This window comes from Paramisgurnus dabryanus, chromosome 10 (genome assembly GCF_030506205.2).
Source record: "Paramisgurnus dabryanus chromosome 10, PD_genome_1.1, whole genome shotgun sequence".
In the NCBI taxonomy this organism is placed as follows: domain Eukaryota; kingdom Metazoa; phylum Chordata; class Actinopteri; order Cypriniformes; family Cobitidae; genus Paramisgurnus; species Paramisgurnus dabryanus.
Window position 1 is genome coordinate 22,031,305 of NC_133346.1, and position 17,028 is coordinate 22,048,332.

Genomic DNA, 17,028 nt, shown 5'->3' on the forward strand with positions numbered 1-17,028 from the left:
TTACTTCAAATTTTAGGCCATTTAGAAATACCGCTTTATTGGCAGAATCCATTAAGAGTCTCATTTACAAGAAAACATGTAAGATGCACTTAGAGGGTTTTGCATCTGAGCTGTGCAATTAGTTACTAACAAACTGGTGTTATCCACAAGTTCATCATCCTTTTAAAGTACCGCACAAATGCTCCACGGTCCCAATATCCTGTTCACATTCTGCTGCTTTCACATGCGCCCCCCTTCCCTCACGAGGATCAGTGCTTTACTGTAGGTCGTGTAAAGTCCACCCACAGGATGACATAATGCTCCCCGCTGATTACGGAAGCTTGCGTTCCAGAATTTCCCCACACTAACAGCAGGATCGGACCCCTGAACATGTTTTGTCGGACGCCCACTTTGAACAAACACTCACACACAAACACGCCCCGGCACTCCCCAAAACTCTGCAGTTTCCCACACAGTTCTGTATGTGTCAAGCCACACGGAGACCAGATGGGCCAAAAAGCTGCTGTTGGTCAAACAGAAATGTTTTGAGACTAAAAATACACAGAGCGGGCAAAACAGGTCACTTCCTGCTTCTCAGACAAAGAAGCGGTCAAAAAAACACAATATATTGTACTGTAGGGAAATATTAAATGTGTAAATTGTATATTCACATGTATCCATGAGCTGCAAAGTAACTATAATGCGTCAACACATTTTTATTAATAATAGCTGCCCCTAAACAGTTGATCCATAAATGAAAAATACCTTGTCGCTCAATGTTCAAACCCAACCACTAGGTTACAAAAAAGTGGTCAGAATAAACCAATACTAAAACCATGCATCTCCCACATGAAACGTTGTACTGTCAGAACCCTGCCATGCTGAACTAGATCTTAATACAAACAAGGATCTGGCAGGATCCTGACAGGAGATAGAAGGAATTTGGAGATAAAAAGTGCATACTGGCACCTCAAAGGCAACACATTGGTACCTTTAAGGTACATACTGGTACTGGTACTTGGGCTGTGACGGTACTAATAAACACAGCACAACCCCGGTGGTAAAGTACGACCCGCGGTGGTGAAGTGGGACCCACGGTGGTGTGCACGTGACAAAAAAATGAAAAATATTAATTACAATCTCGCACAGCAAGATGTCTTCAAGTTCGTATGAAAGCAAACGACCAGCAGACTCTATTTGCAAGGGAAGGCAACTCATATCAGTGATGACCCGCTGCTTGGTTGGGAAACAATGAGGCAAGGATCTCTTATGGTCATTCAAGGTTGCGAAAAAGTATCAATATGCACTACCAGTATACCAGAACGTGTTTTCCATGCAGCTAGAAACATTTTAACCCCGAAAAAGATTTCATACTTTGAACCAATTGTTTTACGGATGGAAGTGCTACAGCACGCACATAGGCACCAATCCCGTGGGTGCTCTGGGCCTGGGCTCGAGCATCCACCGAAATGGTAATGCACATGTGCTCATTGGCTTTACATTTCGCTAGGGGTGTGACGAGATTTCGTGCGACGAGATCTCGCGAGATTAAATGTGTCTCGCGAGATTAATTATGTCACGAGATTTCTTGTGGAGGTGAAATGCTGGCCATTTCTCAAATAAAAAACTGCATCCTTCGGAGGTCGTATTTGTAGACTACATTTACGTCATAAAGACTATTAACAATTATAAAGTTTAATAATTATTTAGTTAATCGCAAATCGTTGTAATATGCCCATGACTTGCGAATGTAATGCTCAGTTAATATACCTCGATGACTTATGCAGCCTGCATATGCGACCTCCAGAGGATGCAGCTTTCTGTTTGATCCTTTTACAGTGCATGCATTATATTCTGTCTTTTACTGCGTGTGCTTTTTTGTTATGTATGTACTTAATACTAATATGAAGTGGGGCCAAACATTATTACATTTATTGCTTTAAAAAAAATAACAAACAATCAATTGAGTTAAAATAAAATTGGATTCTGTTGATCAAACAGAACTAAATGTTTAAGCCATTACTGCACATCAATCCTAATAAATACAGCTGCCCTGCTTCTGAAAAGAAAAAAAAACACCAGGCTGTCTCTCTGCAGCATGTGAATAAAATGAAACATCCCCCCGTGGATAATCACAGAATGTAATGTGTTAGCAAGACTCTGGAAACAGTTAGCTTGTTCTGCACGTCCCACTGGAGGGGAGTTCGATTCTCCTCTCCAGACATTATCCAGCTCACTTCCTGGAGCTGCGCGGAATGCCAACATTCCCTGAGACTGACGGTTTACATAGACGAACCGGCTGAAATTCAAACAAATTCAAGCATGTTCCTATACTTGGACTGACTCTGACTGTCTCTTAGCTAAAACCTGCTTAGTTATGCTGGATGATATAGTGCATGATTTATCTGCGTTTTGGGATGAGGCCAAAGTTCAAGCTAACCATTATGGTGAACTTAGAGAAATGTAACAGTATTTAATGGACTCGCTACAGATGCACTGTGCCTCAAGATATATTTCATTATACATCATATATACTGTACAAACGTGATGGGTCAAATTTCATTGATATGATTAAATGTGCTACAGAGTGCAGATGTACTGTATGCTTAGGCCGTCCTACATGTTTACAGTATGAGACAAATATATTGAGATAAAATTTTCCCCTGCATAAAAAGTGCATCAGGGCATCTCATATACTGTGTATACACAAATGTTTCAACAGCGCACAGATGGACCCTGGTAAACACAATGTTTCACACACTCGGATGTTAAAAATAAAGTTAGTTCAACTCATGATATGAATGCCATTGCATACTGTTCACCACTGTGGTACCATCTAAAGGTTCGTGCGGGTTTGCGGATATCACCGCCACAAGAAGTTTCACAAACGATTTATTTTTTCCCATCAGTGAGATTACAATTTTAAATGACTGAACTGTACCTTTAAATTATATTGAACCTTGAATATTTCTTAAAGTGTGAAATTCAAAAAGCAGTAGTTCTTGGATGGCAACACTCCAGGAAGTAACATTTGTTCTAGTTAAAGGCATTTCCCCAAAAATAATAAGCAGCCTTGACATGAAACACAATAGGGAATAGTCCATTATCGTGAAATGTTCAGCATTACACCAAACTGTGGGGCACAACTAGGTGAAATGATACATGTAGGACCAGCAAAAAACACGACCCTCTTGGGTCACAGCCCTGTGACCCCTCTGTCAGGTCATAAACCTCACAGCGCAGATATATGGAGAGAGCACGGGTACTTTACAGGTGATATTACATCTGTGCATTTCAGGTTTTTACGGGGCAACAAAAGACGCCCTGAGGGCCCACAGTTGCCCCAGTTTCAGAAGTTTCAGGCTACAGGAGTTGACCTAACACTCACTTGCTTTAAAAGGGCCATGCTGTATATTTTTTGTATTTCGAATATGACTGCAACATGGCACTAGAGAAAGCAGAACAATGTTGGTGTTTTTGAGCATTTTTTCATCATGTGACTGGACATCAAAGATCCATATGACTGCATTATTTCCACATCAGCACAACACCAAACAAGACTTCTAACACAATGGCACAGATTTCATTTGATCATTGAGGGACACATGTTGGTCCATCTGGTTTCTGCTGGTTTTCAACTGGCTTTTCACCAGCATGGCTGTGAAGCTGGTTGATCAAAGAAATCCTGCTGGTTAACTTAGGTCACACAAAGATTACGGAAAATACACAGAAAATGCGTCCCTGGATTTGCCCGGGACCGTTTGATTTTGGTTCATTCACACTGCCAGTGATTTTCCGGAATCTGTGCGTGCATTCACACATGTCGTAAAGATCCCGTAAAGACATGTGTTGTATTTAAAGTACTGCACTTCGTAGTTTTTTTGCAACGTCTAAATTTAGCTTATTATTTGCGATTTCTCACGTGAGAAACTGTGTGTGCATTTTTGTTTATTATAAAATTATAAAGGAGTGCGTGCCGCCTGTTCTGTTATATTGGTGAATATATCTTTGTCATATATGCATAGCTGTTTATTGTTTCATTCATTTGCATTCATTTATTTATTCCACCATGGTAAATATATTAGAATGAAGCCTCTTGCGCTGGAATGAGCTTCCCTCCCATATACGATTAAACTGAAACTTCATTACGACTGCCACTAGGGGGAGAACTCCGACTGTTGTTTCCGTATGTCGTGTGCAGTGGAAAGGCGGCTGGAATCTGCATTTAAATATCCCATGTCAAAGATCCAAATGATAAATTCTTGTTGCAATGACACAAGTATCCTCACTACGGCGTGCAAAAACGTTTTTTATATCAACATACGTTTTAGTTTTATGCCAACTTAAAAAATTAAGTTAAAAAATTTCAATCTGTTTTTAAGTTATTATTATACCATAATAATATACTACTCAAAAACTTACCAAAGGAAGTTCAATTGACAGCAGCATTTTTATAGTGTGCCTTTTTTACACAAGTTACACAGCGCTTTCGGGTTAATGTTACGGCAAATTTACTAGGTCCCTATTACGGGAGCGATCCCAGGACATTTACGGAACTTGTTTGTGTTCACAGAAAAGGCTCTGTGCAAATTAAAGTGCTGTGTGAATGGGGCTTATGTTTGGAAGGGTACGTTGTAAGAAGATTATGATAAGATTTGGTCATTCGAAACCTGCATGACTATCTTTAGTGTTTAACATCAGACAAAGGATTTTGCAAGCATCGAAGATCCCTTGCAACTCGTGCAAACAAGTGCAACAATGTCAAGAGATCTACACTACAATATTACAGTTTAAATTCTGGACTGCCTGTCTCAAAGTGTTACTTCCTGCGCATATGTGTGGTTTTTTGACGTCAAGTCCGAGTTCACAAGACAAGTGTTAAAATCAGCAGTCGGACAGATAATCCATTAATAATTTAACATCTATTTTTTTGACAAAAAAAATCACAGGCTACCACAATAAAGTCATCTTTCCAGACAAATTTGAGTGTCCTACATTGACATTAAAATAAATCTTCAACCATTTATATCTTAATAACTTCTAAGGGCACGGATGATTTGATTTGTGCACCCTTACAGAAGTCAATTTCAGTTACAAACGACTTAAAATGAAAGACACAATAATGCTTTCAAAAGCACTTGCAGATCAAAGCCGAAGGTATTTTTGTACCTCGGGAAGCTAAGTATGTGCAGATGGAAACTTCAGTCAGGGCCCTATCTGATGTGTCAGAAGTAAACACTGACGGCATGTGTTATCAAACTCCATAAACTTGCAGCATTTTTAAGCCTCCCGTTCACTTAACAAGACAACCGGCAATACTTTGACAGCACATACCATTTAAAATACCCTGGAAAAATGAAATACATCCCATGATTATGTTATAATAGCACAAAAAATGTGCAAACATTATCTCAACAGTTTATAAGCTCCAGATTGCTTAGCGGTCATGTATCATGTTCAACATAAATGTTTTTAAAGTAGCTTGTCAAGTAATTGTCTTGTTTAAGTTGGAGGCTGACCAGACAAATAATTACAACGGTTATGATAATAACAGCAATTAATTTAAACCGAATTGCCCATGCTGTGCCAGTTTTTAGCTTAAGTGATTTCCCATGAACCGTCTCCAACTACCAATATACACTGTCAGAAAATATGGTCAAAAATGGTCCCAAGCTGTCACTGGGGCAGTATCCTTTAAAAAAGTCATATTATGTGCAATTTAGGTATGGTATACATTTAATACTAAAATGTACCTCTAAAGCCCTATTCGGACAGGATTAGTTTTACAGGGGGACCTCTGAGAAAATCGTGCTTCTCAGAGGTCCTCTGTGTCTTTAATCCCGTCCGAATCGGCCATGTCTGTGTTTTTCTCTGACGACCTCCGTAAGAATTCCAGAGCAATTTACCTACTGTTTTTCGCCGAACTCAGAGGTCCTCTGAGAAATTTAATCCCGTCCGGATGCAAATGTCTGTGTTTGCCCGCAATATCTTTTGAAAACGCGGTTCATTTCGTGTTTTGGCGAACGTGATCTGCCGTAAGGTCTTACTAATGCGCGTATATTGTATTTCCTGAGTCCCATTCATTCAGATATGGATGTTTTCGTATTCAGCAAAATAAAATAATTAAATAAAGACGAGCTGAATATCAAACACTGTTAAGACTGGCCACTGTAATATCAGTAACGTTATAAGAAACTCCCTTCAATGTTGTTCAACTCCGGAATGGTAATGTTAATTAATAAAGATAAGAAATTGTTATTAATCATTATTTCTTCATTTCTTTGGGTTTATTATAAGCAGACAGTTATATAAAACACGTATAGGCTAACGTTACTTTAATAGGATTTGTATATTTTATTTTGATTTGTTAAAATTAAATTAATAAATTACATGTTCTGTCATAATTTTACATTTAAAGCAAAATATTAAACATTACAAACACGCGTATCCAGAGCACGTGCTCTTCTGCAACGCCCAAATGCATGAAACAGACACTCCCATCTCTGGAATAGCCTGCATCATTTTAATCCCGTCCGAATCGGTACATAAAATCACAGACGTCCTGGGGGACACGTTGAAACTCAAACGTTGTTTGGAAAACTAATCCTGTCCGAATAGTGCTTATGGCACTAATATAAACTCTTTGGGATGGTTCCTGGACAGGGATTAGCTTAAGCCAGGACTAGGCCTTAGATCAATTAGGAAATATAACTAGTTTTAACAAACATGCCTTACTAAAAACATTATTGTGTGCATTTTGAGGCAAAACAAAGAGTACTTATGTATTTTAAGATTATGTCAGTGCTTGTTTTCAGTTTGGAAAGCTCTTAAAAAATGTTTAGTCTAGGACTAGTCTAATCCCTGTCCGGGAAAACACCTCTTAAGGTTAGGGATGGGCATTTTTAGTCATATAATATTTGAATATTTGAGCTTATAAAAACGAATGTTTATACATTAATTAGTATTAATTAAATATATTTATATACTAAATGACGTTAAGACATACATTTTTGAAGTTTTATGTTTTTCATTTTGTCACAATTTCCACAACAATCTAAGCTTACATTCTGTATATGTGTGTGTGTGGTTAAAGGAATAGTCTTGCCATATTAAACTATGTTATTACCTCAACTTAGACGAATTAATACATATCTATCTTTTTTCAATGCGTGCACTGTACAGAGCGTCGTGAATGTGTTAGCATTTAGCCTAGCCCCATTCATTCCTATGGTACCAAACAGGGAAGCCACCAAACACTTCAGTGTTTTCCCTATTTAAAGACTGTTACATGAGAAGTTATACCAGGAAGTATGGTGCCACAAAATAAAACTTTTTTTTTGGTACCATAGGAATGAAGGGGGCTAGGCTAAATGCTAACACATTCACAACGCCCTGTACAGTGCACGCATTGAAAAAAGATAGGTATGTATTAATTTGTCTAGGTTGAGGTAATAACATAGTTTAATATGGCAAAAGGGTAGACTATTCCTTTAAGTTTGAAAAAATTGTAAAAAAAATTATATAAACTGTCCTACCCAACGCAGATGGTTGAATCAAATTCTTGGTGTTTCAAGTTGGTCGTTAGTACGAATTCAGTACTTGTCGATCTTACAGATATTATATTACACCAAATATTATCCTAACCCCAACCCTTAGTGAAGTTTAAAGTTTGAGCACTTGACATAAAGTACGCTATCATCATGTAAACGGACTTGAGACACCAACGGCGCATTCACACGGGGCGTAAGCGTTAACGCATAACGGAAGGCTTGTCTGGAGCGTGGCCAACAGCCAATCACAGTGGCCGCTACACATGCTCCGTTCTTCCATAAACGTAATTGGCTGGCTCTGCCTAGCTTATTTGCATAAGGCGATCTGATTTGCTGACACACGCGTTGCCTCTTGAAAAGTTGAGAAATGTTCAACTTCTGCCGCGAGCAACGGCACTGACGCGGCGCCGACGGATCCACAATTCAGTTCGGCAACGCATGACATCACCCATTAAAAGTGAATGGGAAGCGTTAACGCTGACGCCCCGTGTGAATGCGCAGCAAGTGAGAGCCTAGAGCGAACGAAAAAGCATAACAGACTGCATTATGTATATGTTCTAACCATGTTTTTAAAGAAAGACAACCATATTAAGCCTTCCTGCTCCGGTGAAAGTCTGTTCTTTATTGTACAATAATGCCAGGGTAAGAACAATAGACAGCTCTAACAAGAAGATCTGAATTTAACATTATTTTACAAATACCCTAAGCTGACTTGATACCTTATTGCTGACTGTGCAAAGTTTTAAGCTGAATTTAACAACACTCCACAAAGAAACGGCTATTGCTACTGTTTGCAGTTAAACTGCATTTATCTGATTCAATTTCCACAGAGCACCACATATAATAAATATTCTCAGTTTCGTTCTTAGTGTCTGTCTTGTTTAGGTATGTATTAACAAAATAAAGTAGGCTTTATAACAGAAAGCTAAATCTAAATGTCTCATGATGCCGTGATAACATGTGAGCTTAAAACTTTGAATTCCTACATTTTTCCGTATATTTTGCATTAAAGTCTGTAAGAGAGAGTACATGTGAAGTGAAAAGGCATGTGCAGTGCCTTAACCCTGCGGTGGCCCATTAATATAATGCTTTCTTTCTCTTTCCCATTTGACCTTGGATACTGCTGATGTCTATCATGACATGAACATTGCTAAGCTGGCCTATGTCGATCTGCCACTGTTTAATGGGATCATACAGGATCTTTTCCCTGCAGTGAAGATGCCTACTATTGAATATAAAAAGGTAGTATGTCCCAGCATGCATTTGGACTCATAATAGACTAGAAGTAGCTGAATTTACTGTATGTTCTGACTAATAGTACTAAAAAGCATATTTTTGTGTGTACACTGATCCTATTTTGACAGAGAAGCGCTTTCACACTGGTTTCACAAACAAACATTGGAATAGCATTTTCCATTCGAATAATTATTGCAGATCAAATATTCAACCATTCATGCACTTCCCTATTTTAGGATACCGGTCCAGTGACAGCTTGACCATTTTTTTCCGACAGTGTATTGGCACCAATACGTTCAATCCTACAGACACCGGTTGACGTTTTCCAAAAACGCCCTTAAAACAAATTGTCTGCGCATACCTTGCAGTTTTCTTGATCTTTACACCGGGCACCATCAACTCTAATTTGCAAGCCATGAAAAATATTCCTCTTAGGGCACACTGGACAAATACTGTAAATGAAGCATGTCTACTGTCTATAACCAACTTGTACCATAATTACAAGTCACCGTGTTTCCTTTGAGAGTACATGGGCTGTCTACATATAATGGAATGCATTTAAAAGTTTCCAAGTATGGAAGAAGACAGTTCAGTTCAAGGTCCTCTGAGAGACTCAAAGCACTTGCCAGTAAGTGCTTTAGATTTACAACGGCAAAGATCCTCATGCCAGCGGCAGGGGCGTGGCAGAAGTTTAGCTGATCCATTCATCTACTAATGACTCTATTTTTGGGGCACGTTATTAAATTAGTTGCGAAGAATTGAAATGGATCCAGGGTCAGCCATATTAGATGTGTAGGATAAAATACAAATCAATTAATAAAATAACAAAGGAACAGGAAAGGTTATTGAGTCCATTATAAATAGGTTGTGCCCTAATGAATCTGTAAAGCATTCAATGAATTCATTATTTATTCAGTAGATGAAGGCCAGGCAGATGAAATGCATTGTAGGCAAACTAAATAGATCACGGAAAGAGTTTTTCCTCTTTCAGTATTGAAAGAGTTTGTGTTCATGCTGAAAAATAGTTAAAGGGGTAGTTCACCAATTTTTTTCCTACTATGGAAGTGAATGGGGCTCAAGATTGGTTTGGTTATAAACATACCTCAAAATATCTTCCTTTGTGTTCATTAGAAAAAAGACATTTATACTGGTTTGTAACAACATGACAGTGAGTAAATGATGACAGAATTTTCATTTTTGTGTGAACTATGCCTTTAAGGGTGCGTTCACACCGAACGCGGAAGAGGCAGTAAGCGCAAGTGATTTACATATTAAGTCAATGCAAGACATAATTAGGCATCCTGTGGCACGGGAAGCGCGAGTTCCGCAGCGCGGATGGCACGTTCCGCGCGAATAATGCATTGAATTGAAAAATCTGAACTTTGGCGGATAACCGATCAGGTTAGCAGCTTGCTCTAGCAGTGACGTGATTACAGGAAGAGAGCGAGGGCAGAAAAACAAAACAACAATCGAGGACAATCATCATCGCTACACGAAAAATCTTCATACTTTTACAGGATTTAAAAGGATCTTGTTTGGAAGAAATTGAGCAAGGAGGTCCAACAATTTGGTAAGTTTACTCAATTTGAGCTATATAAGCCCCTCCCATGATGCGAATTTAGGCGTGAATGTCTCGAATGACTAGAATTTCATGTGCGAATGAAGCGAGTAAACCCAAAATGTTCAAGCGTCCAACTATCGGCGAATAGTGCGTTTTTGCCGCATCGATCTTCCGCCTCTGGTGTGAATGCACAGTAAGGGTGAGATCAAACTATTTAAGGCATTGGTACTAAGTGTCACTAAGCGAGCAACGTAATACTCAAGGTCAGAGACTACACATCTGCTTGTTCCTGTGATTCAGTTGTAAAACATTGCATTAGCAGCATAAAATATTATGTGTCTAATTCTATGAGCACACACAGTGTAATCTACTGTAATCGCTCTGCGTAAAAGCATATGCCAAATGCATTAAAAAATTGCTTACATATCCATAAAAACATATAAATTCTTATCACAATTTCACAATTCATTATTTGTAACAATCAGCACATCTAAAGAGAGTCCGCACATGTATCGCAATATTACCCAATAGTCCACATACAGTATAATAACAAAGCTTTTATTCCATGTTGCAATCTTCTTATGATGTCTTTTGATGTATGCAAATATATGTATGTGGTATTACACACATCAGTATAAGTTATCTTATCCTACACATTTCTAATTGAAACCAGATGGAGTCAAACCAAAAACACCTGCACACTAAGCTCCATTAAGAATTCACATGGTTTCAATGCTGCCACTACAATAATCACAGCTGGATATTTGTGACTGTGGAGGAGATGCTCTCAAAGCCAAACATGGGAAAGACATGGGTTATCTTTTACTGTCCACAAGGGTATGCAGACATATGGAGCACAGACGAACAGAAAAAATAAAGTAGCAAAATTTTACAATGGTATTGCCATGGGATTTTAATATAATAGTGTGGTTTACTGGACATATACCATGATAGAATCAAGGGTCCAATACTATGATATCACCATCTTATGCACTACCATGTTACACTGTGAAAATGATTTGTTATGTAACATAAAAAATATTTTAGTGACTTTTTTAATGTTATTATGTTAACCATTGTTTAAAAGAAGATGGAATACAACTTATGTGATTAAAATATATATGGTAAAATATTGACAGCATATGCTTTATGCAAAACGACTTACAATGCATTATAAGGTACAACTGCTACTACAACGCTCTACCAACAGAGCTACACAAACATTTTAAACGGGATGTTTAAACTTTAACTAGTAAACAATGCCAGTTATTTAAACAACAGCAAAAAATTTATTGCACTGACGTACATACTGGTTATGACAACAATGTGGGTTGACCCTTAAACCCAAGACATGAGCTAATACAGGAATTGAGTAATATATCATGTTCATGCACCTAATACAGGTATGAGACAATGTAAACCCCAGCAGATGCATCCTCAATTTAACTCCTTAACACGGGTCACGAGCCTGTATCACATGCATTCCAAGAATCTGAACCGAAGACATCTAAACTGCTTCATTTGGTTTAGCTTTAACTAAATCAGGAGTGATACTCATAAACTACTGTCAAATATACTTCGTACATTAAAAGTTTATCACACTGCAGCATGGTGAGAAACAGAGTCAGTGTAATCTTGACTGGAATCAATATGAGACATCGCACCTGATGTCTGCTCGCATTGCGATGCGAATATGCAGTAGTGTAACTTAAATGCAAACTATTTACATTTTACATGCAATGTATTAGGACTAGACATGAAGTGTACGATAACACAATATTAAAATGTAAAAAATATTTTAAAAGTCGGTGGGACCCTGCGCTCACATCCCTTTGCTTTCATGAAAACCGTTACGCGTCAAACTGCGCTTAGATCTTGTACTAAAACGCGACAAAAATAATAAGAACTTATGAATGGATATCGTAATAAATCACAACGTATTATATCCAAATCGATAACTCCATATTATGAATATTGATTCCTTATGCACGCGCTATCACCCAAGCCCGCTGCAATGCAACATCCAACGAATAAATTCGGTTTTCGCGCTCAAATGTTTTGACCTGAGAAACAACTTGTATCGAAAACAGACAAAATAGCACACAACAACTTACCTAAAACGGCTGCTAGTCTTAAATGATAGACTCCACAACGCATCTTCCTGATTCCCAGTGTCAGTATGGATCCAACGCTCCGTCCACTGGAAGCGCAAACGCTCATCTGAGTCTCTCACAGGAGTCTTGACTCTGTTCATCTGACAGACAGTTTATTATAGGGCATTTCCTCCTTAAAGACACTGCGTCTCTGAGGATGTGCGACTCTAGATAGTACGCATTAACTTGTTTTATATAACGCCTACTTTATGAGGGTTAGTCAGGCATTTAAGTGCTGGTGTATTTTTTTAACAGGATATGATAAATAAAGCTATTGATTTAAAGACTCATGGTAATTTCAGTTTGACAGTCCTGTAGCGAGGACTTATGCAATGGACCAAAGATTAATATACTACTGGCTTGGATTTTAATTAAAAGTACATGTATGCATTTGACAGACACTTTAGTTCAAAATGACTTACAATGCATTCAAAGTATGTATGAGTGTTATGTTCAGTGGGGTTGAACCCACAACCTTGGGACTGTTAACACTCTTTCAGTACAGGACAGCTACAGGAACACGTTTTTTTGGTGTTAATTGGTATTTTTTGTTTAGTTATGTAAAAAAGGTGCAGATTACATTCTGAAGGATCTGAGGATTAGATCTAAGCAACCGGTGTGTGTCTCATGTGTACCTGGTCATTATCATGTTGTGACCAAATGTCCCAAGATAGGAATGGCAGTAATTTTTTGACCTTGTGGGGACATTTTGATGTCCCCATGAGGAAACAAGCTCTTGTGTGTGTACATGTGTTTGTTTGTGTTATATGAAAGATGACTTGAGAGTGCAGACCAGAGTATGTGAGCGGAGTGATTTTGCAGAGCTAGGTGCGAATTCTTTGAAAGTCGGCGCACTGTTGTTTTTTCTCACTCCGAAAGTACACCACTAATGCTTCATCAACTGGCCCTTAATGGCCCATAATGCATCCAAGGGTGTAAATCTCATCTAACAGTTGGGGGGACAAAAACATAAAATTTCTCACTGTTCCAATAAAGCACATTGATGTTTCTTTTCTTAGTTTTGAGTATTTATTTTACGCCGAATGCATCTTCTGCACAGAAGTTTGTGATATAAAAAAAGAAACTTTACAGTGGAGTGATAATTAGCTAATTTCCTGCCATTTCCCAAGTTTCCCGCCAGCATTTTTTGTGATTTTCGCTAAAGTTTCACAAAATGCCTTCCAAAAAGTTTTTCTTCTATAAATATATAAACATACAATATAAAATGAAAGAACAGACTCTCTGCTTTTAATCAAACAAACAAACAAAACGGAAAAAGGTTTCATCCTATCTTGCTTTTTATAACCTCTTAAATATGGGTAGGTTTCTTCAAAAATACCAACATTTTCCCTTTTTAAAAGTTGCCCGCCAGCATTTTTTGTGATTTTCACAAAAGTTTCACAAAATGCCTTCCAGGTTTTTTTTCTATAAATATATAAACATACAATATATTTAAAATGAAAGAACAGACTCTCTGCTTTTAATTAAACAAACAAACAAAACGGAAAAAAGGTTCATCCTACCTTGCTTTTTATAACCTTTTAAATATGGGAAGGTTTCTTCAAAAATACCAAATTTTGAGCAAAAAGCTGAGATAATTGCATTTTTGTAAAGGACTTTTGTTGGAGCTCAGATTCAGAATAAAAATCAAAACAGAGTTTACCATGTTGTAGAATTAGCTGATGCTTCAGCTTTTATAATTTGGGTAAGATTGCCACCTAGTGGATAATAGCAAAATTATAGATTACTGTAAAAACTCGTCAGGGAAGAGTCATTGGCAGGGAAATGTTTTTACATGCAATTTTTTTCCATGGAGCAAAGTAAGTGTTCTAGGGAACAGGGAGGAAGCTGGAGCGGAATTCTTGCTCCTCGGACAGACATAAATTTGTGTTGTATTTCATTTAATTTCTTACCCTTTTCTTATTCTTTAAAAGTTTTTATATATTTAGTTTATTAGTTATATATTATGTATATATAGTATGTCATTCTACAGATTGTTCTATCCTAAATTGCTTTTTACTACTGATGTTTAATCTTATGTTGATGCTGTATTGTCTTTACAAATAGATACAGGTCTCCAATGGCAACCAATAGAGCACCTATTGTCCGATTCACGATTTTACATTTCCTTTGGTGTGTAGGTGTGTATTAGTATGATATGCCAAAGGTACCCCAAAGTAAACCATGACGTGAGTTATCATCTCCAGCATAAATCTCTTTTCTTGGATTACAACAAACACACGGATTGTAGGGAACAGTTTACTTCCTGGGATTGGTGATGTAGACAGGATCGACATTATCATAATTCCTCTGTTAGCACTGCATTGTGACCGAATCTTTCAAACATGGTTAGGAGCGTCACATTTCCGGCTTACATCAGATGTATTCCGACCAATCACAATGTAGAGATTAGCTGGCCAATCAGGGACACAAAGCTTTTCAAATCTGTGCATTTCAGAAAGTGAAAGGGAGTGAAAATTTTAACTACAAAAATGCACGGTATGTGCAAAATAATGTGTTTTTTAACCATAAACCAAACAATAACATTGTATTTTACCAAATACACAATAACATTGTTTTTAATAAAGAAATAGATGCCCTTTAATAGAGTCACAAGAATCTTGTGAAAGTCCCTTTCCACTGTCTGTGCTTGGCATAATAAGACCTGCTAAATCTGTTTTCAGTCAGATGAACTCAGACAGAGAACTCAACTAAGATTATTCAATAAACCATCTTTATTCTATTCTACATCACTTTGTCTCCTGCCTGCTCATCTACTCATCCATCTCTGTATCTGCATTGTGGTGTTAATTCACAACAGGGTTGACTATCTTTGAGTAATGGACCGAGTTTTCCCTGACATGCATGAGAGAGATCTAGGGAACTAGTTCTGAAACCTTGGATCTGTAGGATCTAAAATGTTTAGCCATATTTGGATCTATCAACTCGTAATGTTGTTCTCAGTAGAGAAAAGATCATGGGTTCTTACCCAGCCAAAATGTATACATTTTAATGCACTGAGTCGCATTGGAATGAAACTTTTGCCAAACGCATAAAATGTAAGTATTAAAAATAAATGCGCCATAAAGATGCCATGAGAACCATTTTTGGCTGATTGGTTCAATAAACAACCCTTATCATCTGAAGAACCTTTCTGCTTCACAAATGTGCTTTGTAATGAGAAAAGCTTCCTTAAATTAAAAAAATGTAAAACAAAAAGAAATGGTTCTTTTAATGACTGAATGGCTCTTTGGAGAACCAAAAATGGATTTTCAAGGGCATCACTTTGAAAAACCTTTATGCTCTAAGAATTTCCGCTGTTTCATCATTAGTACAATGTTGTCAGTGGTAGACACTAATGATGGCTTTTCAAAAAAGTCTCATTCATCATAGTGATATAGTTATTCTGACATTACTGTGGTCGGAGGTCTGCTTCTTATACACAAACTGCTCATCAAACTCGCACCTATCTGCCACTAAAGTATTCTTTCTGAAATAATGACTTTTTCAGATGTTAGCAGTCACATACATGAAACATCAAAGTGTAAAAGTACATTTAATCTTCAGTTCTCCTGTATAATTCTGAAACACATACTATTCAAACTTGAGACTTGCTGACGATACAGACAGTTTATATTACTCCTACTTCCTATGTTTTCAAGATCATCCCATGAATCACGTTTCAGGAAAACACAGATTAGTATTTTGTCTTTTTTTAATCAATTTCCTTCACCACTCCCATCTGGAAGTCTTTCCAGTTACAGAATACATGGGAGATTACATATGTAAACTATATGGAGGATGTATCCCACAGACAACTTATAGGTACACTGTAAAACCAAACAGTAAAACTAACTTACAGTATAATAGAAAGTACCTGGTACTCAAAATGTGCCAAAATGTTTAGCTATTGTTTTTGAGTTCATTCAACATCTATCATAGATTTAAGTTAACAGTAAATATTTTTTTGAGTTTTTACAACTACACCAAAGGTAAAGAGTTTAGGGAACTTGAAAAGTAGATTCAACCATAATTAAATATTTTAAGTCAAAAGCCCTCTAGAGGCGTTTTTTTACCAAAAAGTGACGTCATCATTGAAAGGGCACTCAGACGCGTTTTAAACGGATGAATTTGCTCTTGGATGCAAATAATTACAAACTTTTGCTGATTGTGATGAGTTCAATTTGCCAGGTAAGCTAAGAAAGAGTCTGTCACTGCAAATTTACTTCATTTTAAAGTTAAATCAACACCATTGGTTGAGGAGGTTCCGTTCCCAGCATGCTTTGCATGAGCCCGCAAAACGAGAGCATTTTTTTTAAATTAAGTGATATTTTATGTGTTTTTTAGTAAACAAAAAGACTCAGTAGTGTTAAACATTTATTTATGTTGGAGATTTAGAAAAGTTTGCTATTTTTTTTTAGTTTTGTGCTTACCATTGTTCAGAAGTGTAGTGCCTGTGGTTAGGCTTTAGGTCAATAATATGTTGCTTTATTATATCAACCAGAGATGGGCAACTTCAGTCCTGGATGGCCGGTGTCCTGCAGAGTTT

At 37.4% G+C, this 17,028-nt stretch overlaps 1 protein-coding gene across 1 annotated transcript in view; it reads right to left on the bottom strand.

The window, feature by feature from the left end:
* itga1 (integrin, alpha 1) overlaps window positions 1-12,594 on the bottom strand; it is a 63,564-nt gene extending 50,970 nt beyond the window's left edge. The window contains exon 1 of the mRNA XM_065290325.2: window positions 12,441-12,594. Within this exon, the coding sequence (XP_065146397.1) occupies window positions 12,441-12,546 (106 nt within the window). The 5' untranslated portion in view covers window positions 12,547-12,594. The remainder of the gene's footprint in view (window positions 1-12,440) is intronic.
* Between the last annotated feature and the right edge of the window lie 4,434 nt (window positions 12,595-17,028).